Source organism: Erythrolamprus reginae, chromosome 1 (genome assembly GCF_031021105.1).
Source record: "Erythrolamprus reginae isolate rEryReg1 chromosome 1, rEryReg1.hap1, whole genome shotgun sequence".
Lineage (NCBI taxonomy): Eukaryota > Metazoa > Chordata > Lepidosauria > Squamata > Dipsadidae > Erythrolamprus > Erythrolamprus reginae.
In genome coordinates, this window is record NC_091950.1 from 340,258,967 (window position 1) to 340,286,926 (window position 27,960).

A 27,960-nucleotide genomic window follows, 5' to 3' on the forward strand; every position below is an offset into this window, starting at 1 on the left:
ATTTTAATGTTGTATTTACCTGGTGCCATTCACTCTGCAGAATTTCATTTTAGATAATGATCATATTGGAGATTTCATTTAGAAATTTGATAGATGGATAGGTTTAATATAGTCTATATATATTTCCATGCTAATTGTTTAATTTGAATAGATTGGTGTCTAGTTTCCCTTTTTGTTCTATTTCCTGGATTTACTGATTTGTAACTTTGTAAAACGTGAGAGCAAGTTTAAATTTCAGATAGTCTCTGCATTTTTGGTATCAGTAGTCACTTACCCCATTTGCTCTAATTCTGTTTTTATTCACTTCCATTTTTTTCTTTTTGTGTTGTATCTTATTTTGTCTCATTCTTTTTTCTGTAATAATGACACAACATTTACTAAATTATATTTTTATATTTTCCTTATTGCTGTGAGGAAAAAGTGGCTGATATTTATAATTTGGTTAGCTACCTATCTATAGTTTCCAATAACTGATTTGTCTCAATTTATAATATGATTGCATTGAAGAATTATATGATACTTTCGTATTTATAACATAATTACATATAAGTACAGTTGTTTAAATTGTTGACAATTATGTAGATTTCTTTATATTTTCAATCTGGAGTAAAACACTATTAGCCTCCAGAACACCCTACATCATGCCAATAAGATTTGATAGCAAAATAGTTTTTGTGGGAAGAGGCAAGGTTAGGTTTGTAGACTTGATATATTTATATCCTTAAATGTTCCAGCCCCTTAAAGAACATATTTGTTTTTTACTCTGTTCACCTGGTGGTAACATGTCCTATTGGATTTTTTAAACATGAAAAATACAAATCTTGACCTCCCAAAAAATTCATGGTATATAAGTTTATAAAAAATGCATTTTTCAAGGTAAGTAATAAAATAGGTACATATTTAATATATATGTCACCACATTCTTCCAGCTTTTACTTATCAAAATTAGAAAGTACATTATAAATAAATATAGGTATTCTATTTCAGGGAAAGAATTGATATTTTGTGCTTCTGCATTGATTTCTAAACTCAAAAATTGCATACAAAGTTGTAAAAAACATTAAACAGCTTAAAATTCGTGCTTCTCTGTATGTTTAACCTATTTAATTATTCATATGTATTATTATATCCTACATTTTTGTACATAGTGAAGCACAGTGATGACTAACCTTTTCTGGAGTGAATGCACCTGAACTCCCAAAATGCAATGTACACATGGTCACCGGGCATGCCCCACCCCATGTATGTGTGCATGCCCCACATGTGCCCCACTCCCACACTTGCGTCCACATTCCCTGCATGCACCCCCCATGAAAGCACGTGCAGGCCCCATGCATCCCCCTACTGCCACACACATGCAGCAGAGATCCAACAATAAGCTGGCCAATGGGAGGCATGCACACATGCACAGTGGAACTGAATTAGGGGGACATCTCACATGCCCACAGTGAGGGTGCTGCGTGCTACCTGTAGCACACGTGCCATAGGTTCGCCATCACAGGTCTAGCTAATTGTAAAAATTCAACTTAAAATGAGGCAAAATATTCTTTTTTCACATTCAGTGGATAGTCCAGAGAATATTTTAAAACATCATGTTTCAAGTGTAGAATGAGTAAGGTGCCTTGTTAGTTTAGTCTCCATTAAATTTGTAATACTGTATATTACAAAGTTTGATACTGTTAATATATGTGAGTCAGAGATGGCATTCACTTACTTTTTCTATGATTCACGAATGTGAGTGCATTCATGGCCTTCCATACATGCATTTTATATGTGCACCTAGCACGCATGCGCGAACTTCAAAATGTGCCTAAATAGGATGGCATAACACCTGGGCAGGTGGACAAGTAGCTACTACCAGTTCGCCCAAACTGGTCCAAACCGGCTGAATACTATCTTTGATGGGAGTGTACTTCCCCAAACCTGGATATGAAAAGTGATGCAATTATCAAGCATAGAAGCAGCAAAAATATTATTCTTCAGTGTTAGAAAAGAGTTTACTTTCCCTTTATAAAATTGGCTCTTGACTGATCAACAATATTTTGGCTATAATTTGGCTCACAAATAGGAAGGAATAATGTTCTATAAAAACTAATACAGTATTTTGTTACGGTTATTTTCCTTTATTTCTCTAGATGCTTTTTTCCCTTCAACTTCCCCTTTTTATTGATTTTTGTGCTGATCACATAGATGCTTGTAATGTGTAAAACAGCCCACTCTTCCTAGGATGATTAATCTGTGGCAGAAAATATCATATGTAGATCACTTCAGTACATGTTTTTGGCATTGTAAAATTGCAGCATTATCAATCTCTTTTTGCGTGGTACAGGTATTAATGCTGACACAGCAGATTTCACTGATAGTTATTTAGGAATTCAAAATTGAACTTTAGTATGTGAGGAAACATAGGGTTGTATTTAAAAGCCACTATTTCACTGACAAAATGAACCAGTAAAAACATCTATCAGTGCGATATGGTGGTTGGTTAATTTTTTGTACCTCCTTTTCTTTATTGTTACCTAAATTCATGGTTTACTAAAGATGTTGACTTGCTGCAAAAGGGAAGAGAAATAATCAAATCTTCTATTATGGATGAAAAATTATTTGGATCATGAACTATATTCTTAATCCTTTTTTAAAAATTAGTTTCATTGTTTGCATTTTGCACTTCTTTATTTGGTTATAATTGGTTTAATTATAGTTTAATATTTAATTCTACTTAGATGCTGGTATCATTCGAATGGAGTTCAATGTTGTCATTATCAAAAGCCTGTAAAGTTCTCAGTCTTGTTTCCTCTAATTCATTCTTTAAATATTATCCATATAGATTCTGAGAATAGATTGTACAATAATCGTGCTGTGCAATTGCATGCAAGCACAAAAGTTTAAACTTGCATTGGGATGTCAGGAAGCGTCTGCCATGATTTTGACAAACCATCAGCCTGCTAAGGAAACTGCCATTACAGAAGATGCGTTCTATATTTTTTACCTACTTATTTTTTATTTCCAAGCTCAGTAGAAAGTTGGGCAAAACATTTGTAAGGGCTCAGAATTCCTGTCTGCTCATTCATCTCTCTGTCTGTCTGTCTGTCTGTCTGTCTGCCACTAAGCAGATTAACTCTGAAACTGAATAGAATAAACCCATATTTGCTGTGGGTGGAGAAGCTGGCAAAAGAAAGAGTGAGCTTGAAAATGGGCAGTATTCAGCTGGAGACTGCAAAGAAAAGGGAAGTTCCAATGCATCTTTATAGGGAAATCTGTTGTGTAGCAGCCTGAAATGTGGCTGAGTCTCTAAAGCCCCTCTTCCCTCCAACTCATGTGGGGTACAGCTGTTATTAAGGGGTTAGAAAATGCTTTCCCAACTGAGCCAAATTATTCTATATATCTTTTCTAATATTTGTTGGCATTGGTATTTTTCACTAGCAGGACTGATAACTATGTAATCAATAACTGATAAGTAGAAGAATAACTTTTGGAAACCATATCTTGGGAAGATATTGTTGAAAGGACATATAATGATTATCAGAATCTTCAAAAACCTACTGTTTATCAACACTTCTTGTAGCCCCCAGCAGATTTTCCATAGCTTCATTAGTGTTCATTGAAGTGCATGTATAATAAATAAGATACATAAATTAAATCTAACATCCTAATAGTTTTTTGGAATGTAGTTGAATTGTTTATACTTTTTAATGTTTCAGTATGACATTGACAGTATTCTTTACTAGAAAAAAGGATGTTTTATGCAGCATATATGTCAAGTATTGAGATATTATAGACTACTAATTTTTAAAGGCATGTCTCTTCTCTCTTAAGAACAGAAAGTCCTTAATAACTATATTGTACCATTCTAAAGATATGCCTACTATTCATATGCATAAAGACTAAGGCTTTCTTTTCTTTTTAAAAAGATGTTAATATTATTAAATGTTTTCTTTGTATATATGTAAATGGTGTATATTTATATATCCAAAAATACAAAGTTCTAGAATGTTTTAATTTACAAAATATGAAATGAATAGTCACATCAAACTATAATTAGTAACTGCTCATATGAATTGAAATTTGTATTTAACGGGTGAAAATTTTACAGTACACTTAATGTTTAATTTCCAATATATTACCTGGAAGTTTATAATTAAAAGGAAATCTAAAAGCCTGAAATAAGATAACATGCATAATCAATTCTTTAGCTCCTGTTTTTATATGTTTATTTTTCATTAAATTTAGGATCGTTTGTGGTTTAGTCAACATTTATTCCTATCTGTTTTTCATATACAAAGGCAGTGAGATGCCAAAAAATAAACTGTTAACGGAGAATTAACTTCTTTGGCATGCTTTCATACTTATCTTCCAAATTAAAGAAAATGAAATGGGCAGAAGCAGAGTGTAGATTACCTCCTTTTTGTCAAAAATGGTGGGAATTTGAAAATTAATAATAAAAAAGGGAACAGATGCAGTAACATGCCAGAGGGAGATTAATGTGGAGAGTAAAATCTGTGAGCAACAAAACTGAAGCAAACTGAATCAGTGGGAGGTGGTTGTACAATCAAAATCAGGATAAAAGAGAAATTACAAACAACCCTGCACTTGTCAAAGTAGTAGTAATGAAATCCTGACTCTGCCAGCAGTGAGAACCTGTGTTAGCACTTTGGGGTAAGGATGGTAGCCGGGTGCCAGGTAGGAGGGCAGTGTTAGGTTGCTGGGCAGCAGCCATCTTGTGTAGAACAGATGGCACTGAAAGCTGGCAGGGGAGGAGCTCCTTAGCAGAACTAATCAGACAGTAACAGATAGGGCAGCTGGGAAGACTGACCACAGAGAGGGAAACTGCAGGATAGCTGCAGAGTTCCATGATGTTTACAGTGGTGTGCCCATTGGTCTGATAAAGACCTTGCAATGCCTTTTTACTGCAAAAACGCACACAAACTTTTGTTAACTGGGCAGTTTATCTGAGAAATTTGCAGCACAAGAAATGTATAAAAAGAACAAGTCTGCTGAAGAATTGACTTTTTAAATTCTTGAGAATCCCTGCTAGGAAAGAAAATTCATACTGCATTGATTGCTCTTCTGGAAACATTATCCGTGATCAATGCAAGCAAACAAAATAGTATTTTGGTGTTACTTAAACGTTCAAAATATATTAAGATTGTGGCTTACATTAGAATAAATGCAGATCTCAATATATATTTTAAAGTTCTTTGCAGCACTACCCCTTATGTCGATCTTATATTTAAATAGTCTAGTCACTATCAGTAATGCAAACCACACATGTCTCGATATAATTTTTGATAAATAAATGTTGTTGAATTTAAAGACGCTTATTCCCTTTGTACCTTGAATACATGTTGCAGTCTTATTGATATCTGGAAAAAAACGAGGTTGAAAAGAAAACTGAATGTGAAAAAACACCGAATTTAAATATGGACCAGTTACACAGAATAGTTATCATAGTTAGATAAGCAAGATGAATGATGAAATTCTTTGAAAATAAATACATAATTATTTATTTAATTAATTAATTTATTTGATTTTTATGCCGCCCTTCTCCTTAGATTCAGGTGGATTGCAGATGGATATTTAACAAAAAAGATTGAAACACCTACCATTTTTCAATTTAAGTATTTTTCTGTTTGCAGAGCTTTATGGACAGACTTAATTTTGAATGGGGGGGGTAAATATTACAGGGATTTGAAATAGGAAGTATAAGAGGAACATATGCTATTTGTGTATCCATTACTGTGATACATCTAATTTTGGACTGTCAAAAAAAATACTCTTATTTGATGTAGCGGCATATTATCGAATCATTGCAGTGTATGTAAAGTTGTTATTTGTTCTCCTTAATTGATTTTTGAAAGCATCCCCCCCCCCGAGCTATGTGTATTATGTATTCACTAACACATCCACGACTATATTCAGTACTATAAAGAAGGTGGTACATAAGGTAATTTTCAACAAGACATGGAATAAACGTTTGCTGTTTTCAAAGCCTATTCACAAGAATTGTGGGAAAGCTAGTCTACTCCCTTGATTACCGGTTCTTTCTGAAGTAGATGATTTAATTCTCTCTCTATATATAAATGAAATACTTTCTATTATTATAAAAAGAAAAATATTTTACCTGCCATTATTTAGCCCATACTTGTTCCTTTATGATGACAGTTATCAAATGATTTGGAATAAATCAGATCTCTTGTTTTCTGGCAGTGCTTGCAGTATTAATTAATACAGTGCATTTTAAAATCTGTCAGTTGGCTGATTTCTTATCATCTAATGTATTAGACACTTATTGTCCTTTTAAAAATATATTGTTTGACAATGCAATATTTCCAAAGCCATTAATGAAGTATTAGGTGAAAATGAAATATGTATGTATAACAGCTAAGCAAATTGTGAATATGTTGTATTTTCAGGATTTTCCCCCCCTTAAAGATGATAGAAGATTACATAGCTTGATAATCAAGCTTAGATCCCCCCCAAAGAACAATTAATAAATACAACTGATTATATAGAGAGCCTTTCATTTGCAAAGTTTATACTGACATTAATCTGTTAATCAAAACCAACATTCCTGAATACACGCATATTGCTGAAGGTTGTTTATTCTGCACCTTTTACAATAAATATTTGATTACCTTCTTTTTGGATTTTGAATCTGAATAAACTTATTCGTGCTATTTAATTAGAAAATAACGAATAGTTGGTTAACAGAACAAAAAAATAACATTTTATATTTGGATGCTTCATGCTGATATTTTTTATGATATCCAACTTAAATTTACCTTTATAAAATAAGGTAGAAATATGCATATAATTAGATAATATTGAGTATACCAAATATTCTCCACAAAAACAGTGGAGTCACTGTAGTTACAAAAAGAAAAATATTTTTTTTAAATGAAGTCGTTCTTGGGATTTGTTTACCCTTACAAAGGATAAAGTGGAGTGGAAGGACCTGCTTTTTTGGAGCTTGCAAGTAAAATCCTATTCATTTGTAGTAACGTGTTAAATTATTTTAAGCCTAACATTTCTTTTTAAACATTAAAATAAATCTTATGGAATTATGATGTATGAAAAACATTATTGTTTTACTATGTCTTGTTCTGGCAAGTAACAATTACAAGCAGAAGAAAAAAAAACCCCCAAATGATTATTTCTTTCTTTCCCATCTGCTAGTTCTCTTCTGTCTCTTGTCTTTTCAATTATGACAGGGAGCTGACTTCTTTCCTGCTCAATTGTTGCATTTTTCCATGGCAGCCTGATTGCCACATCAACTGTCCCACTATTGCCTTCTCATTCCTGCAATCTGTGTACGTTTTGTAAAAGTGCAGCTGGTATGATTTCTTGTTCTCATTATATGCCGTCCGTATCGTTATATCTTATCTCTTGTCATGTTCTCAGCATAGCACATCATGTAAGAACTAAAATGATCTATCAATAGGAGTAATGTAATAGGCACTATGTAGTAGACCTTTTGAGAAGATCATGAATAATCTTAATTCCTTTAAATGAGAACGGTACTTAACTAATGAAAATCTAAAAAACACATCATTACAAAGGCAAGAGCTTGTTTCTCATTTCCAATATATTAAAGCTGGAATTTAATGATGTGTTTAATGTTTATTATTTAAACAAGTAATATCTAAGTCATTGATTGAAGATTTGGAAAATGACAAGTTGCTACTTTAAAAACTCTGAAGCAGTATTTTGTATTCCATAACCATTTGAAATGTTAACTAGTAAATTTAATTATTCTTTTCTTTCAACACACTTTTCTAGCAGGTGAAGAAAAATACATAGAAATTTGGATATTATTCAAGAAAACATTTTGAAAATGTTTCTTATTTGAATTTTTTAAAAAAGAAATTAGTTAATAATTCAATAGTAAGGGGCTATTGGAACAAATTTGTGAAAAGCAGATACATGCTTGACTAAGCCTGCACAATAGATCCTGCTGACAGTATGAAATGTCTCAAAAGTAGCTGCTCTGCTCTTTCTATTAACTTGAATAGCAATATGGATAATCACACAAACTATGTAACATTTATGAAATTCGTCAGTGGTGAATTAAATTTTACCTTACATTTCAAAATGTGATACTTAATCATACATGAATGACAGATGAAATATAGCTATGTTGCATCTTAAAGATAACTTAAAATCAGCATTTGGTTAATGAATATTGCTTTGTTTTCTTTAAAAAGATTGATTAATAATTTTGTCCCTATTTTTCCTTAGTCCACTATGCATCTTAGTCTTCTTTGAAATTGTATTTTCTCTTCTACATAGTTTGTCACGTCCCTTTTGTTCAGCTAAGCTTGCTAAATAAATAATGCTCACAGTACAAGATTTTACAGAAAGAAGATGAATTTGATCTTTGAGGATTTTTTAAAGATTATATTTCTCTTCCGCTATTGTCTTCAACATTATTGGGGGGGGGGAAATTATAATTCATAACTGTCCAGCTTTGTCTCTTACTAAGGATTAAATCTCTGCCGACAGTTCTTTTGACAATGACCTTGAGGGGCTTTGCATCTTGAAGAAGAAAGCAGAAGCTTGCAGTAAACAAAGTTCACTTCTGACAGATGGATTGAATGACAGAAAGGTTGTGAGTGCCAGAATAGCCCTGGCAGAGGAGGAAATGTTCAGTGGAATCCAACAGGAGAGGAGGTGTGAACAGGTGCAGGGTTGCTGACGGAAGGGGAACCAGATGGAGGGAGCCAGAGCCAGTTTATTTAAAGGAAAAGGCAGAAAACACTGAAAGGCTGTACAGTCAGTGGCTAAAAGTGTGCATGGAAGAAGGTAAAAAAGCAGTAAGCAAAACTGCACAGTGGGACATCAAGCACTTAGCGTAATGACAGTAATTGTGAGTGTAGTTGGAAAGTTGCTATTAAAATCCATTCATCCATTGCTCTAAATAACACAAAGTGTTTCAAACACTCTTTAAATTGACAAGAATAGTGCTTTGTCTGTCAATTTTTGGTAATGTTAACACACAAAAGTTATGATTAGAAAAATGTTGTGGTTCAGGCAAGCCAAATCAAGATGATAATAAGAAAAGGTTTCGATATTAGCTGCAGAGTAGTCTCTTAGTTTTGCTTTGCTTGCAAAGAAATGTCACATTCTGACAAAATGTGAAAGAAATCCATTCCACTGAAAAGCATGTTATAAAACATACAGAATCTTATTCATCGTCTAATTGTTGCTCAGAGCAAAGGGGAAAAAATGAGGCGTGGTAGGCTGTGCTACGATGCACTTTATGTCATTTGAGAATAGCTGAGAACATAAAAGTATGTAAGATTATATATATATAATCTTTGGCCTGATTTGTTTTAATTATCACAGTTTTTGTATGATTATACATTGTTAATTGTTCTAGTTAGTGACTCTTATTATATTGACTGCTAGTCTTGATTGATTTGATTTGTACCATGATTTTATGCTGCTAAATTGAAAGTAGATCCCTTATATATTCACTATTAATCTAATATTATTTTGAAAATTGTTATTCAGTTCTAAAAGGTCATAAATCTTTTCTTTCTTCACTCCAATATTTTTCTTTTCTTGTGTTTAGTCTTAAGTATGTTAAAACAAAACAAAAATAACACAGATTTAATGAATTGTTAACATGTTTGTAGGAAGAGCATTTGAGGAACATCTGGTTTATTAATTTATATTTAAAGTACAGGTGCTAATCCAGAATCCTCCTGTTGGGTTTTTGAGTATCACATTATTGTTTGGAAATTCAGAAAGTTTCAAAACCAGTTTCTGTTCTGTTGAAATCTTAAGACATGCTGACCCGCTTAATTGTTTTCTAGACCCTTGTTATAGGACACATTTCTTGTCTAATCCTAAATGCATAATAATAATAATAATAATAATAATAATAATAATAATAATAATAATAATAAGTAGATTATTGTAGCATAATCCTATAGAATATTTTAATTGATTGTGTCCCATTAAGTCTAAGATGCTCATACACTGTGTTTAATACAACATAAGATTGAAAGCCAAATATTACAGTTTGGACATGTTTTGCTACAGTTAAGCATAATTGCAAGCAATACGTCTTTAACTGCAACTTTTCACTGGGAGCCTTTCTGTGTAAACAGAAATGAAGCTCAACATTTCAATACCTAGACAAATTTTGTGTTTGGTCCTTATATAAATTATATCTGATTTATGTGAGCTTCCTTTTTCTCTGTTTTTATTATAATTTATAGTCCTATATTAGTAGAAATGTCATACTTTAATTATATATTTATAATCCAAATGTAGACATATACTTCTCTCAAAACATTATACAATATTTTTCTGTGGTTATGGGAATTTTTTTAAAATAAAAAAGTATTATATTGTTCAAAAACCCATTATAACTGCATGCCTTTGCTTTTTCTTAATTATAACCTTATTCTAAATTAAATCTAATATATTTTTTATCAAAAAGACATGACAAGGTGTGTAAAAGTTTTTTTGGGCTCCTAGGTCTGTGTCTTAGGCAGAATGTATTTAATCATATTAAGTTTTGATGAAATGTGTTTGTAATTTTCTTATTCTAGGTTGATTAGAAAGCCACATTTCTATTTTAAACTCACAACTTTTAAGATGATTAAATGTATTATTTAATAAATTAAAATTCAGGAATGATTTCACATAGTAAGAACAAACAGAATGCCCCATGGCTTCAGACAGATAGAAGGTTAACCTTTCTTCATGATAGAAGGTTAATTCTAACATTTATATTAGAAACATAGAAACATAGAAGTCTGACGGCAGAAAAAGACCTCATGGTCCATCTAGTCTGCCCTTATACTATTTTCTGTATTTTATCTTAGGATGGATATATGTTTATCCCAGGAATGTTTAAATTCAGTTACTGTGGATTTATCTACCACGTCTGCTGGAAGTTTGTTCCAAGGATCTACTACTCTTTCAGTAAAATAATATTTTCTCATGTTGCTTTTGATCTTTCCCCCAACTAACTTCAGATTGTGTCCCCTTGTTCTTGTGTTCACTTTCCTATTAAAAACACTTCCCTCCTGAACCTTATTTAACCCTTTAATATATTTAAATGTTTGTTATCAAGCTTGATAATGTTATCAAGCCTTGATAATGTTATCAAGCTTGATAATGTTATCAAGCCTTTTGATAACAAGCAGAATAGAAGGCTACCTAACATTGCACCACTCCCAGGCTCTGCACTTATTTTTGGCGACCTTCGTGCAATGTAACTGATTTTTATTTTTTTTTGGGTACAGCAGCATCATTCCTTCCCAACAATTGACCCTATGTTAATGTTGCAAAAGATTGTTGGATGAACTCTCTTCAAAACCATGATTCTGGGCAACTAACATAGGTTTGAAGTCAAAGCAAGATTAACAGTGAACACACAACAAGATAGTATAAAACTGAACATCCAAAGCCACCACATACGCAGAATCCTAAACCATTTAAGTTTTCATCTGCTATGGCATCAGACACAAGACTTGAGACAGCTCCTAATAGCATGCTTGTCTGGAGGAGTATTACCTTATTGAAAGCTGTATAGGGAAAGTTTCCAGAAATGAGTTCCTAAAACCAGAGTCATAATCTTGCTTAGCTTTTTCTCAGCCGGCCCTTCACAAATTCTAGATACTGGGAAAGTATTTGATAGCATAACCCAGTTAACTTGCGGTAGAGATGTAAAGTCATATTCATGATATTTAATCTTTCCAATAGTTAATTTCATTCAGCAGCTTCATATAAGTGTTGTATAGCAATAGCAATAGCACTTAGACCTACATACTGCTTTATAGTGTTTTACAGCCCTCTCTAAGCAGTTTACAGAGTCAGCATATTGCCCCCAACAATTTGTGTCCTCATTTTACCCACCTTGGAAGAATGGGAGGCTGAGTCAACCTTGAACTTGGTGAGATTCAAACTGCCAAATTTCAGGCAGCTGGCAGTCAGCAGAAGTAGCCAGCAAGTACTGCACTCTAACCACTGCACCACTGTGGCTTATATAGGAATGGAGAGAAAAGTAGAGCTCTCAAGAACTCTATAAAGCAGAGTTCTAGGGCTAGAACTTCATCTACCAACATTGATTGGAATTGCCCCAAGAAGAACCACCTCAACATCTCCTACATTCTCAATCTCCAAAGTTGCTCCAGAGCAATATAATGACCAATTATACCAAAACCACTGAGAGATTGAGGGCTCCATCTAACTCCATCCCAGTCCCACTACCAATCATCCTCAATTGTACTCTATCTTGCATTAGTGCTATATACAATCCTGATACCTCATTAGAAAGGTCTAGGTAATTCATTTTCTCTAAGATATTCTAGAGCTGCAAGCTGACTATATTATCAATACCTTTGGAGACAGGATGAAAATTGTCCAGAACCGGGTCCATGATGATTCCTTGAGGACATCTAGGCCAGTAATGGTAACCATTTTTTTCCTTGGGTGCTGAAGGAGTGTGCCCACGTGCTATCGAGTAGTGTGAGTGCCCATACCCATAATTCAATGCCTGGAGAAAGCAAAAACAGCTCCCCCCCGAGGCCGTCTGGAGACCGGAAATGGCCTGTTACCCAACTTCTGGTGGGCCCAGTAGGCTCGTGTTTCAACCTCCCCAGGCTCCAAAGGTTTTCCTGGAGCCAGGGGAGGGCACAAATGCCCCCCCATCTCTCCAAGGGCACTCTGGAAGCCAAAAATGCCTTCCCAGAGTCTCTATGTGAGCCAAAAATCAGCTGTCCAGCACACACATGCATGTTGGAGCTGAGCTAGGGCAATGCAGATAGGTTGCCATAGGTTCACCATCACTGATCTAAGCAAATCAACCCCTTGCTCAAGGATGCATTCATCACCATAACCGCATGTCCTCTCTTGGATCTGTACACATGAGGCCACACTATCATCTTGATAAATTTGTTCACTTTTTGGAAATCAATTGGCCTGAATTTTTCCCAGATATCCAGTGCCCTTTATTTAGATTTTGTGCTTGCATTATGTAGCAGTATATAAGAAGTAATATGTAGAAGTAGTATTCCATGAACTCAAATGGCAAGTTTGTTTATTTGTTTGAATTGTAGGCTGCCCTTCTACGGAGACTCAGAGCAGCTCCTGAGTTCCTGAATGAATGAAAGAATACTGAAGTACATTTATCTTATTTTGGCGAAATCTCTTCTTATTGATCCATATTCAATCAATTTTGCACTTTGAACCCCACTTTATAAATACATATACATATACCATATTTTTCAGTATATAAGACGCACCTTTTTCCTCCCTAAAAGAGGCTGATAATTAGGGTATGCCTAATACTCTGAATGTAGTGCCCCCCCAGCCCTAACTAGCTGCTAACGATCTTCCCAGCTTTTACCTTGCAGGCTCTTTCATTGTTTCTCTCTGAGAAGAATGTTTTCCAATCCCTAAGTCTTTGCAGGGGTTTTTTCATTACTCTAACTTGCTCTGAGTAAGTTTATTTCCAGGTGCTAAAAGCTGTCCCCAGCTCTTTCATTGTTTTTCTCTGTGAAGAATGTTTTCCAAACCCCATCTTTGATTTTTTTTATTTCATTCTCTATTTGCTTCAAATATTTCTTTCCAGCCATAACCAGGTGCTAACAATGTTCCCAGCTTTTACCGGCTTGCAAACTCTTTCATTGTTACTCTATGCCAAGAATGTATTCCAAACGTGTCCTTGTAGGGTTTTTTTCCCCCATTGCTTTACTTGCTCTAGATGTTTCTTTCCAGCCCTAACCAGGTGCTATTAATGTACCCACGCTCTTTCATTATTACTCTCTGCGAAGAATCTTTTCCAAGCTCTAAGTCTTTGCAGGTTTTTTCCCCATTGGTCTAACTTGCTCCAAATATTTCCAGCCCTAACCAGGTGCTAATGATGTTTCCAGCTCTCATCCACTTGCAAGCTCTTTCATTGTTACTCTCTGCAAAGAAGAATGTTTTTCAAGCCCTAAGTTTTTGCAGGGTTTTTTCCATTGCTCTACTTTCTCAGACTGTTTCTTTCCAGGTACTAATGATGTTCCCAGCTCTTACTGGCTTGCAAGCTCTTTCATTGTTACTCTCAGAATAAATTTTTTTAAGCCCTTAACCAGGGGATAAAATAATGTGCTGAAGCTGACCAAACTAAGGACACTAGTGATGAATACCTGGTAAACAGATTCTTTTCCTTATTTTCTTCCCAAAAACTAAGGTGTGTGTGTGTGTGTCTACGTGTGTATTTATAATCTGGGATTCAAAGTGTATGTATATATATACACACACACTGCAAATCACTGTGTCATATATAGCAGAAAACAAAATGGCATGAAGCAGATTTGATGGTACTTAATCTGCAAATGCTGAATTACGTGTATATTTGTTTTATAAATATTATACATGTTAACTAGTATTGTGGGGAATGATGAGTGGGCACAATTCAGAATCAGGATGGGGCAATTTGCTGCAATCAACTCGCTAGCTAGTCCATTCAGAAGAAGAAATCACAAATCCCTGGAAACAAAAGATCCCAAGCCCAGAGCCACTTCATCTTGTCAAGATTGACCTGAAGCCCCTTGTTCCTCATCCAAATCATAACAGCTTCCAGATACCAAGGCAGGATATCAACAGCGTTGCTTAGTGTGCCAGGGGTAGAAATATAAATCTGGATATTGTCAGTGTGCTGATGATAGCTCATTCCAGTGTGATGGATGATGATGGATGTCATCCAGTAGCTTAATGTACACATTAAACAGGAGCAGAGGAAGTACTGAGCCCTGTGGAATTTCATAAATCAAGAGCCATGATTAGAACCCCTCACTCTCAGATCAATTCCAACTGGAACCAACATTAGAGGAAGGAGGAGAACCAGTATACAACTGGGCTGCCCAACCTCCAAAGCCAGTCCAGAAGGATGCCATGATCAATGATATTGATGCATGACCTCCTTTCTTGTTCTGCCATAAGTTATCTAGAAGCATAATATTGTTTCCTTCTCACATTCAGATCTGAAACCCAACTTAAAAAAAAGGCTTCACTGTTCATGTCATACTTTATTATTTTACATTAAACCTGTATTTGGAAATAATGATACAAAGCCAGTGATTTGATCTTCGCTGTTTTTATATATAACTACCATGGAAATGAATGTATTTGAAGGACACTGACTTAGCAGGCAACAGGATTTGACCACTTTAGCATTGTGTTGCCTTTTCTGACTGTATATGGTCTTATAAATGAATAATATATAAATCATTGATAGTTCTCTTAAAATATACTTTTTTATCACTTGAATTAAAGATGGAAAATACATAGAATGCATATACAGTATATGTTCCTTGTTTTCCCCAAAATAAGACATCCCTTGATAATAAACCCAATCCGACTTTTATTATTTATTTATTTATTTTATTATTTATTTATTGGATTTGTACGCCTCCCCTCTCCGAGGACTCTTTTTTTTTGAGGCAAAGTGCTTATTTCAGGTTTCAAAAAAAATACAAGACAGGATCTTATTTTTGGAGAAACGTATCTATAGTCCATCTCTCTCATAGTATGTGTATGTAATGGAACTAGAATGTAAAAAGAATTGCTTTGTTTATTTAGCAACCTACAGTGCATATTTAAAATTCTTACTCATCTTTAGTATTGATAATACAAATGTTTAATCCAGCTTTCCTATATCCTTCAACTTTTTACTTGTTTTAAGGAATATTCTCTGTAGAATGATAAAATAATGATTTCAGAAAAGTCTAAAAATGAGCAGGACCAGTATAACCTGTCTCTGTGGATGGTGATACTTAATAATAATTATTATTTTACTGGGATAATAGAAAACTATATTTTATTATTTTTCTAAAATATTCTACACCATACTTCTGTTTTTCATCCATTCCATATAGAGGGAGTTTTGGTATAGGCTTTCCATACATATTATACTAGGATTATGCAGGTCTATGGCTAGGATTAGTGGGCTTTCATCAAGTTGTATAAACTGAGGGCATAGACTGATTTAATGACGATTTAAACATTAATAAGGACATAACTGATGAGAAAGAGTCACTAAAGAAAATGAAATATAAACAGCCTGATTTAAAGATATAGGATTAAAAAAAAGAAAAAGCATAATAAGGAGAAAATATAAAGAAAAGCAAAAAAAGGACTTCTTCCTCTGTAAAGGAAGAGAAGAAGCAATATACCAGCTGCTCAGCCAAGATGGCAAAAAAAAAAGACACAAGAAAAAGTAGAATTTTTTAAACTCCAGGTTTTTCTAAGAATAAGATATATATTTCACTGGTGATTGTGAAAAACAGTCTCAAGGAGCAAGATTCTACCATGAATCTGATAGAAAACATAGTCAAGGAATACTGCTGACTTTGAATGCAACCAAGAATTGCAGCCAAGGCAGACAGCATCCAGTTAGATGTATTTAAAACTAGATTATTGCACTGAACTAAGAGACTAACTTGCTTCCTTCCAGCTGTGTGATATTAAAATATATGGTTGTTACAAAAATGATAATTATCTCTAGGCAAGCTATTTCCAGATAGCTTGTTTGCCTTTACTGTCTTTGTTATTAACACACACACACACACACACACACACACACACACACTCCCAACAGACATTTTCCTTTCTTCAAGATGATGCCAGAATTTGTACTTTCTGCAGGGTTTCTTTCAGGCAGCAAGCCCTAGAACTGATGATATTAATATTATCATTTTCTTCTAATTTTTAACATAGGTTAGGCTCCGCCATAGCATACATTTCACATACATTTGGGTATTATTATCAGGCTTCCCATTTTAGATGTCCCCCACCACCATTTGAGGGATTGAGGATCTTTCTGAATAGAATGGGATATGACTTTGGGTTGCCTAAAAATTAGGAGATGAGTGTTGATAAAAATGGCAGCTAAAACTTGTTTCTGAACATAAACAATATGCATCAAGCAATGCCAATTTGGAATGCTATCCATAGAACAGGGCAGGGGTTTCAAACTTGTGTCGTCATGGTTGCATCACAGGAAATATAGGGACATTTTCCCCCTTTGTTAAACTGTGCGTGGCCATGGCCAGCATGTGGTACATCCAGCCTCTGGGCCATGAGTTTGACAGCTCTGGTACAGGGCAATTCAAATGTATTTGAACTGAAAAGGTAAGTTTAATACCATGGTCATGAATAACTAGGTATTGTAGTTGCTATTTGGTTGCTTTATGTTTAAAGCAAAATTCTCCCCAGTACTGTAGTGATATAATTCTTCATTATTTTAAGTGGGATTGTGTGTGTGTGTATGTATGTGTGTGTGTGAAATTATTTAGTTCAATTTGAACATCCAGTAGCAACCAAGGTAATATACAAACAGAACAACTAGTAGCAAACATGCTTAAAGGCACCATTCAACTTACATCAAGGCCTGGGAGAACAATTAGATCTTCAAGACTTTATGGAATAAAAGAGCGACATGGTTAAGCACCATGGTGACACAGAGTTCCCCGCGCTTCGCTAGGGAACCCCGATACCCACGTCACCTGGGGACCCAGTTCAATCAGAACCAGGATAGAACCATCTTGTAGGGATGGGGAAGAAGAGTGGCATCGTCACAGAGCTGGGAGGGGGCGGCAACTCCCCCAGGGATCCAACAAAGAGCTCTCAACCGGCAGCACTGGAAAAGCTTGTAAAAGCCACCCAAGCCGCAGCGGCCACAAACAGATGGGTTGATTTGGTTTTTGAAGGTTGGAAGTCACCTGGAAAGAGGAAATTAAAGAAAAGCACTGGAGAGAGGAGAGAGAAAAAAGCTGAGCTGGTGAGTTATTTTGCTGAAGTGAAGTTTGGGACTCTTTTTTTAAAAAAAAAATTAAACAGGAACAAAAGGACTGAAAGAACAGCTTTTTAGCAGTGAAGGCTATAGTGGAAAAACTTAACAGAAGGTTGTAACTAAAGCCCAATGTCTGAGAATGTTTAAAATTGAGCATTGTATTAACTTGGATTTAAATATTTGGTCTAACAGAATTTATTTAGATATATATCAGCACATTAATTAAGAGGAAAAAGAAACTTGTGGAATCAGTGAGGAGTGCCACCTGCTGGTTGGAGGAATTATTACCATGGAAGATTTTTTTGGATGTTTAAGCAGCTGTTGACCTTGAACTGGGATTTACTGAGTTCTTGGAGAGGGGTGGCATACAAATCTAATTTATTATTATTATTATTATTATTATTATTATTATTTACACTGGACAGTTTGAAAAAACAAAAATAAAATTGGCATTTTATCTGTTTGGAACGGTGAATTCTGAATGAACTCCTATGTATTTGATGTTTAAATACTAAATCTTAAAGCTCAAAATATACACTTAACATCGAAAGAAGAAGATTACATCAGGCTGTAGGATAAATATTTCTTGACGGCTGTATTAATAATGCATATTTGTAAATGATTATTTTGGTAATATGTATGCTTCAGAAGATGAAGATCTTATAAGCCTTTTTAAGGACTATTTTGTAGACTTACAGAGATGCTTCTTGGAATATGAAGAAAGAATTAAAAAAATATAGAGAAATATAGAGAAAGCTCTTGAGCGCAGCAAGTACTTTGAAAATATGATAGCAAGAAATTAAAAACAAGATGATAAAGAGGAGATGAAATAAGAAGAAGAACAGGTGGAAGACAATACAGAGAATGATAAAGGAAAGAGAACTTTGAGAATGGACAGACCAGTGATTATACTGGATTATATGATTATTATACTGGTTTTAACAGTATTATTTAAAAAAAGAATAGAGCAAGGATACAAGTATTGGGCAGGGCAAGCTAGCAGAGGGAAAGGATTAATGAGAGCTGAAGGAAAAGTGACAACCATTAAATACAAAAAAAATAAAAAAGTAGAGAGAAGAAGTTGGGGGTATACTGTTAAAAAAAACAAAAAAGGGGAAGTTGAGATTAAAAGGATGAAAGTTTAAAGAAAATTGTTTATTATTTGATTACTTTATAATGACTTTTGTCTTTTCTACATATAATGAAATACATTTGTGAATATATTGGATGTTAATAATTAATATTTTTGATTTGAATTATAATTAGCAATGGATGAAATTAGTTTTTGGAAATTTGGGGTTTTGAATGTTTATTAATAATTATTTGCAAATATAGTTGATGATGAAAAATCAATTAAATAATTAAGTGATAATATTGGGAAATATAATTATATTATAGGTTGTAATAAACTGGATTTGTTGAATTAAATTTAAAATGATATACTTGTAACACTAGAGGGGAAGATATAGTATAATGAATAATTAATGGAAGAAATTAATGTTTACGTTTTGGAATCTGAATAATTCCTGTTTTCTCCTGTGCTTTAAAGGATATTAGTCAGATATATGGTATAAAACATTGAAGTATTACTTGATATTTCCTTTTTGAAAGTAAAATTTGGAATTTTAGTGGCATTTAGTTATGAAATATAGGGGTTAAGAAAAATGAATGATGACAAGGAAATATGGGAAAAAATGAAGCACAATGGCTTAGATTTATTAAGCAAAAGTAAACAACTAATAGAGGAAGTAAGCAAAAGCATTAAACTTAATTGAAAAAAATAATTGCTGCAATCCGAGTGACAAAATTAGAAAAGGAGGTAGCACAAGATAAATGGCATATACCATTTCATTATATTTGGCAGATGATGCATTTTATTAAGCTGTATTGAAGATAAATGAGATTGTATGTATGTTTTCAATGCAGAGAAAAATAAACTTTTTGCAAAAAAAAAGGTCTTTGTGTAATGTCAATGAGGATGTGTGTCTGATTCCAAAGGGCAGATAAGTAATAAGGAGCACCTAGAATTACACCTAGAAGCAGACTGGCAATCATTGTGGGTTGGAAAACAGAAATGACACAAAGGAATGCTAAGGAATGACCATTACTACCTACTACAGTCTGGAGCATCTGAAACTTCTGAGCAGTTTTCAAGGGCAGCCTGGGGTAGAGTGTATTGCTGTAGTCACTGCCAGTATAATATGACAAGCTGAGATCAAAGTTATGCTTATTAGTTCTAGACATTAGATAGCAAGGCACTCTGTTTACAGTGATAGAAATAACTTGTTATTTGACTATTTCTCTTCTTTTATCATGGAGTAGAAGATAATATACCTTTGATCATATTGTTCACCTGGAATTTTTGAAGTTTGGCTCCATACTGTACATTGGTGTTGTATAAAATTACCTTCCTTATAGCCAGATTCTGTGTTTTCAAATGGACTGCCCAAATTCAACTGAATTAGATCCTTTTTTTTTCAAAATTAAACGTTCCACAATTGGTTGGTCTGTTACCACCAGCACACCTGAAAATCAGGAATGTCCCTTGATTTTGTTCACTGGGGAAAGCATCAGCTTTTCCAGTTATCAAAGGAATTTTAACATAATTATCTGTTCTAGTGATAAGAAAATAACTCTGAAGCATAATTTTACCAAACGTCATCCAGATATTAATCCTAGTGCTATTACTTGAGATTGAAGGTTTTAGAAGAGCTACATCCAACAAATAAAAAAAACTTGATATCTGATAAATTAACAAACTTTTTATTAAAAAAATTCTGCATCATAAATACAGTGGTGCCTCTACTTACAAACACCTCTACTTATGAACTTTTCTAGATAAGAACCGGGTGTTCAAGATTTTTTTGCCTCTTCTCAAAAATTCCACTTACAAATCCGAGCCTCTGAAATTGTAACTGGAAAAGGCAGGGAGAAGCCTCCATGGGGCCTCTCTAGGAATCTCCTAGGAGGAAACAGGGCCTCCACCCTCCCTGTGGTTTCCCCAGTCTCACGCATTGTTTGCTTTTACATTGATTCCTATGGGAAAAATTGCTTCTTTTCTACTTAAGAATCTGGTCACGGTATGAATTAAGTTCGTAAGTAGAGGTATCACTATAGTGATAATGTACAGTATTTGTTCAATTAATTTAGAATTTATAAGTTAAATGTGTTGCTGTAATACATTTCTAAGAATCTCAAGACATAAAAAGGAGTATGATTCTTATTATAAATGATGTCAAGAAAGAAAATTGCTTTAAGCTGCCCAGTGTCACTTTAAAATGAGATTAGCAGCAAACAAACAAACAAACAAACAGAAATAAATAAATTGAATGAGTGAATGCATTGTAGCAAATTACAATAGTATGGAACCTGAACAGAATATTGTTAATAGAGAATAAGGATAAAGGCACCTTTCCTAAATATCTATATGTAGTTTATTCTCTTGTTTCTCTAGAATAAGCTATATAGCTGTTTTATCATTTCTTTTGCTTTTATGTATGTTATATGTCATGTATGTTTAAAATATTTTGTACAATTGCTTTTTCTATTACTGTTCTTAAAATTATTTTAACTTTTATTTTGCAGTTGTATTATTCACAATTTGGGATAGAAAACTACTTATAAAGAAATGAATACAATTACTTAGTATCCTCACTCCAGGGATTTGCTATTTTGTATTATTTCTGCCCTATGTGCCTTCTGCATATAAATATATAATTGATCTTATATGGTGTTGGCTTGATTTTCAAAAACCTGGGTACTTTCCGAGCTTACCTAGCCTCCCATCTTTTTTTTTCTAGATTAGAAAAAGAGAACATTCAGCATAGCTTTAGCAATGAAGCAAAGACTCGAGTCCTTCAGGCTCAGCAGAGAGAGCAGGATCTGACACAGAAGATGCGGCAAATGGAGGCCCAGCATGATAAAACTGGTAGGTGGTCGGGAAAGATTAGAGCCTGGGCACTCACTCACAAGCCCGGCCCATGCCTTACTGTGAAATGACATCAGGAACACCTGTAACCTTTGGCTGGCCGAAGGGAGCAGATGCTAACTACACCGGAGATTCCGAATTACATATTAGTTAGCGTTTAAAAGAGAAAATGGAAAGTATTGCCCACTGTCTGTTGATTTCAGAGTGCTGCTCTCACATCTGTTGCACCATCTGGATTATGAGTTTATTTACCTGTGTTCAAGAAACGTAAAGCTGAGAGGGACCACAACAAAGTAGAAAAACAAAGGGTTTATTTTTGGCTGGATTTTCAGGCACACATGTTATATAAAGAAAATAGCATCAGAAGCTCTGCAGGAAATGCTCTGAGCTTACAGTTAAAGTCTCCTGAATAGTACTGAACAGTTCCCACAGTACACACATTATAGCTACTCTAAAAGCTTAATGAGTTTGCTTCAGAATCCAAACTGGAGAAAAGCTTTAGCCATTAATTGGTACTTAATTCACTGTCGCAGCTGGATGTAATTCACTGGCTCCAAATTAATATGTTCCTTTATTTAATCTTCGTCGCTTCACACATTTTTGGAATTTGTGTATTCTGTTCTACTCAAATTTAGATATAACTTTAATCTTTTGTAGCTACAAAAATTTTCAGTACAAAGTTTAAATTGATAAGAATGGTATTTTGGCAACAGCTAGTAATATGACAAACCTGATGTCTTTCAGTACAGTATTTTAGTTCAGCTAGTTTATCTTTCTTTACTTTTATAGTGTGAAGGTGATATTGTTTTATGGAAATTCTGACAATATCTGTGAAATCTTTTTTAGGTTTACATCAGAATATACAATTTGTTTAACAGAAAATACACAATAAATTTCCATATACAGAATTGCAGAAAATATTCCCAAAGCATGCATTTTCAGAACTCAACCTCCGAAACCAAAATTGTAATGAATTTAAATGTGCAATTATGAAAATAACCATTGCGATAGTAAAGCCATGAATCATATATCTCCAATCTTCCTAAATCTGTGTATGTAATCTAACTAGTTACAAATTGACATTTGTGAAAGGGAAAGGGAAATAAAATTAAATCTTGATTTTACTTTTTCTAAATATTTTATAAATTTCCCCCAAAATTGATAGTAATTATGGGGAATTACCCATGACCTAAATATGCAAGTTAGGAATGCAGCAGAATGTGGATTTAAGTCAGGTTTCAGAGTTTCCCATTGTGTTTATAGTGTAATGTACCATCTTCACAAGTTGGCATGCAAAGTGGCTTTTGTGAAATGAAGTTAACTTGCCTGAATATTTCTTTTGATTAAAATGCCTAGATCACTTTTCCAACAAGCTAGAACTATTATCAAAAACATACTGAATTGCAAAGGCCACTGTTCATGTTAAATCTTATATGGTGTGGGCTTGCTTCTGTGTCTAAATATAATCTGCATACTTTTGCATTCGTGAGTTGTGAAGCAACTCTATAACAAGTTAAAGTTTAAAGATTAAAGTTATAGAAAACAAAAAATTCAGGAAATTAATTACAACATGTTAAATTAAAGCTGATAATACCCATGATATGCAAAATTGAAGATGCTAAAATATTTGTTAAATTTTATGGGTTTTCTTTCTTTTTAAGTTAGATGAGGCTTTATTTCTTTTCTAGTCTTTGCTTTTTCAGACACTTCTTTCTTTGAAAGAAGTCTAGAGATGCCTTTTGTTTTGCAAAGATATATTTCACTATTTCCCCCTCAATGTGTTACTTTTGTTAATGGTTTCTTGCAATTCTGTAGCAATAGAAGTGCGTTATTTGCATATCGAATAAAGTATTTTGATCTGTGCCTCTACCTGGAGACACGACGGAATGACAGAGTGACCTCTGAGCCTGTTTGTTAGTTACGTTTTCAGTTGGAAGTATTTCCCAGTTTGTGCCCCCAAATTAGGAGAAATCTGGAGCTGAGCTAAAGTTCATAAAAGCTTACACCTTTTCATAAGGTGTTTATTATATGTCTGAAAAGGTGACACAGGACTCCTGCTTTCTGACCACCTTACACTAACACTTTTACACTGTCTAGTTTGTGGCATACACCAGTGCCTGTCTCTCTGATAGTAGATTGCTACTGTTCCTCCCCCCCCCCCCCGGTCCATGCTTGGCATCCTAATTCTGCTTCTCAAAATCTGGTATGAGAATGAAGGCAAATTTATTATTGGTGCTAAGGTCATTATTGTCTTTTGATGGATTCATATGCCATCAAGACAGAACGCATTTCAACACCAATTTAAATGAGTCTGTTTTGAGATAGATAAATGCTTCTTTAGTTTTATTAGTGTTATTTGTTTATTATTTCCTAGTAATACAATGGGGTTATTCTCCCCCCTTTTCAAGGAAACAAAGTTTTATAGTGTTATCTTTATTCTAACATCTATTTACCGTATTTTTTGAGTATAAGACGCACCGGAATAAAAGACGCACCTTAGTTTTGGGGGAGGAAAATAGGGAAAAGAATCATTTAGCTAGCGTCCTTAGTCTGGTCAGCTTCAGCACATTATTTTATCCCCTGGTTAAGGGCTTAAAAAATTATTCTGAGAGAGTAACAATAAGTAACAATAAAAGAGCTTGCAAGCCAGTAACACCTGGAAAGAAACAGTCTGAGAAAGTAGAGCAATGGAAAAAAACCCTGCAAAAACTTGGGGCTTGGAAAACATTCTTCTTTGCAGAGAGTAACAGTGAAAGAGCTTGCAAGCGGGTAAGAGCTGGGAACATTGTCAGCACCTGGTTAGGGCTGGAAAGAAACTTACTCAGAGCAAGTTAGAGTAATGAAACAAAATCTGCAAAGACTTAGGACTTGGAAAACATTCTTCACAGAGAGTAACAATGAAAGAGCTTGAGTACATTAGTACCACCTGGTTAGGGCTGGAAAGAAATATCTAGAGCAAGTAAAGCAATGGAAAAAAAACCCTACAAAGAAGGGGTTTGGAATACATTCTTGGCAGAAAGTAACAATGAAAGCACTTGCAAGCCGGTAAGAGCTGGGAACATTGTTAGCATCTAGTTAGGGCTGGAAAGAAACTTATTCAGAGCAAGTTAGAGAAATGAAACAAACCCTGCAAAGACTTAGGGTTTGGAAAACATTCTACACAGAGAGAAACAACAAAAGAGCCTGCAAGGTAAGAGCTGGGAAGATCATTAGCAGCTAGTTAGGGCTGGGGGAGGAAAGTTACATTCAGAGTATTAGGCACACCCTAATTATCAGCCTTATGTGCATCTTATACACCAAAAAATACGGTAATTACTTTTTGTAAATTATTTTTTTACAAAGAATGGGATTAATTTTGAAATAAATGTACATACATTCTCTTATAGTTTATTGTCATTGCACCTCATGCAACAAAATTAAATGCCAACTTCAGTGTATGTTATCATTATAAAAATAAAACACTAACACACATCCTTCACATTCAATACAATTGAATTGAAAACCGATATTGCATTAATATTGCACTATACAACAGAATTCTACATAGATACTGCCCTGGGATAGAAGCTGTTTTTCAGCCTATTTGTCCTTGTTTTTATTATCCTGTACCATCTGCCAGATGGTAATAGTTCAAAAAAGGGTGGCCAAGATGAGATGGATCTTTAAGAATGTTTTGAACTTTCTTAAGGCAACAGGAGCTATAAAGCTCTTCTATAGAGGGGAGAGGGCAACCAGTGATCCTTTGGGCAATGATGTTAGCCCTCTGGAGTACTGTCCTATCTACCAGTGTGCAATTGGCAAACCATAATCAGCAAAGGTGGGTTCCTGCCAGTTCGGACTGGTTCTATAAAACAGTTAGTAACTTGGTGGCCTGGGTCGCTGGAACCAGCAGCAACCCAGGCCTGCCACGCCCCTGAGCCAGTTCTCTCAGCAGCGCCATAAGCGCTGCACATGCGCAGAAGCTTTTTTAAAGTAGTGCGCATGCACATAGGGCATGCAATGTGCACATACCCATGCAGCAAGTCCCTGAGTGAACCAGCAGTAAAAGAATCTGGAACCCACCCCTGATACACAAGTGCGGTAAGTTAAAATACTCTCTATCTGCAATGTGAGTGCCCCCAGAAATAAATACACATACCGCTTAAGGAAGTGTCCTGATCTGGCAAGTCTGGTTTTTTTAATTATTAATATCACATTTATAACCTGCTTGCTCTTGGTCAAGCTAGCCTATAACAAATTCACTAGTAATACCTTGAATTAACTGAATTACACCAAAGTTCAGAGTTTTACTGTATATGTGATTGTCATGTCCCAGCTCATGAATAGTCATGAATGATTACTTAATTTATATATTTATTTGAATGATTTGTATGGCTGCCCATCTTTCAAAACGCAGCTTGGGCATTTTCATAGAGCAAAAACCAAAACCAAAAGTTAGCTTGTTTAGATACCATCTTTTGCTGGTCATTCTTCTTACATAGCCAGGATAGCATTTAATTGACAGCCATCTTAATTTGAAACTCTGTTCTGTTTAAATTCTGCAGTAGTGAGACAAATCCTAGCAGGCCAATTTTTTTCTATAAATGAACATAAGTGTTTGCTTTATGATTTCATTCCACATAAGTGTATTAGGGGGAAAGGGACTATTTGTGGCATCTTTCTACATTCTATACAACACTTCTGTGTATAAGCAGCTGTGACTTGGCACAGATATGCAGAACCAGTTGTCATTTAGTCTTTTCACTCATATCTGTAAGATCTCCATTAATTTGCTTACATTTGAGAATGGTACTTAATTTTTTAAAAAACCTACAATAATGAAAAAGTAAAAGACATAGGGGAAAAAACCAAAAAAGAACTAATCTGAATAGTAATTATGTTAAATTGCATGGAGCTTTATCTATTATTTCGTTATTAACTATGTTACTTTTTCAGATAGATTCCTAATCATATTTTTCCTGCAATTCCTATTCTTTCCAGTGAACTTAATTCTTAAATTAATTGAAAATTTCTATCAGTCAGATGGAATAAGGCAGGATTATTTGCATAGTTTGAAAACATCTGACAAATTATGGGATTGGTATCTTCATTTTTAAAAATGTGGATAAAGCTTTTGTGAATAGACTAGCTATATTTATGGCATTTTCCCCTTGTTAATACATTAATATTCCATAACTTGCTCCACTGTTTCAGGACTCTATATTGGTGGAGAAATGTCAACTGACAGATTCAAATATTGCATGCTTTTTCTATACACTGTTCATATTTCATAATTTTGCTTATATAGATTTATATTTTAAAAGAACCATTGTGGGCAACTAAACCAGATGAAAATCATGGTGTGTGTGGGTGGGTATAATCCATCATGCTATTTTTTGTAGCACCAGTATTAGGCAGAACACCTAAAAGGAGTAAGAAATAGTAAGCTGAATAAATTTAAAAAACCGTAAAAAAAGGAAAGGAAGTTTAGGTAAAATTAGATTGCACCATCCCTATCTTTGCTAACATTACAACCTGCCATTGCTTCCACCAGGCCCCTATACCAGCTCATACAATGCCTTGTGTTGTTTTCTTTTTAACTTTTCTCTTACAGGAATTCATCAATCCTATCAAAATACAGTGGTACCTCTAACAACTTAATTTGTTCGTGACCAAGTTCTTAAGTAGAAAAGTTTGTAAGTAGAAGCAATTTTTCCCATAGGAATCAATGTAAAAGCAAATAACGCATGCAAACCCATTAGGAAAGAAATAAAAGCTCAGAATTTGGGTGGGAGGAAGAGGAGGACAGTCGCTGCCAAAGGAAGAAGGTGAGGTGAGGGTAATCAAAAAAATTCAAAACATTAAGACTTAAAAAAAATTAAAAGAGGGACTCTGAGGCGGCGAGGAGGAGCATGGGCCTCCCACACATCCGGCATGAGGCTGCCTCCCATACACTGCGCCAGAGAGAGAAACCTAGGTGGGCGAGAGGGGGAAACCTCCCACTCCTTTGACCGAAAGGCGGCTCCTGCTGCTTCCTCTTCCTTCCCATGCTGAAAGGCTCCCCTCTCCTCTTGCTTGCTCGCCATTCCTTCACTGTGGTTACTCCTCGGTTTGGCTAAAACCGAGTTGATTCGGCTGAGGCGAAGCTCCCCCTTTTGTCTTTCCATGCCCAGACGCTCCAGGAGGCAACCTCGTGCCGGGTGTATGGGAAGCAGCACGAGGGAGTCACCACAGCAAAGTGGTTTATTCACTCTCC

The 27,960-nt window shown here is 34.7% G+C and overlaps 1 protein-coding gene across 5 annotated transcripts in view; it reads left to right on the forward strand.

Moving 5' to 3' along the window:
- Positions 1-27,960, forward strand: part of SDCCAG8 (SHH signaling and ciliogenesis regulator SDCCAG8) — a 141,936-nt gene that overhangs the window by 56,505 nt on the left and 57,471 nt on the right. For 4 of the 5 annotated variants that reach the window (XM_070734033.1, XM_070734036.1, XM_070734035.1 and 1 more), the window contains exon 14: positions 21,598-21,725. In XM_070734033.1, coding sequence (XP_070590134.1) covers positions 21,598-21,725 — 128 coding nt within the window. Of the gene's footprint in view, positions 1-21,597; positions 21,726-27,318; positions 27,401-27,960 lie in introns of all 5 variants that reach the window. The other variant, XM_070734038.1, reaches the window with a different exon arrangement.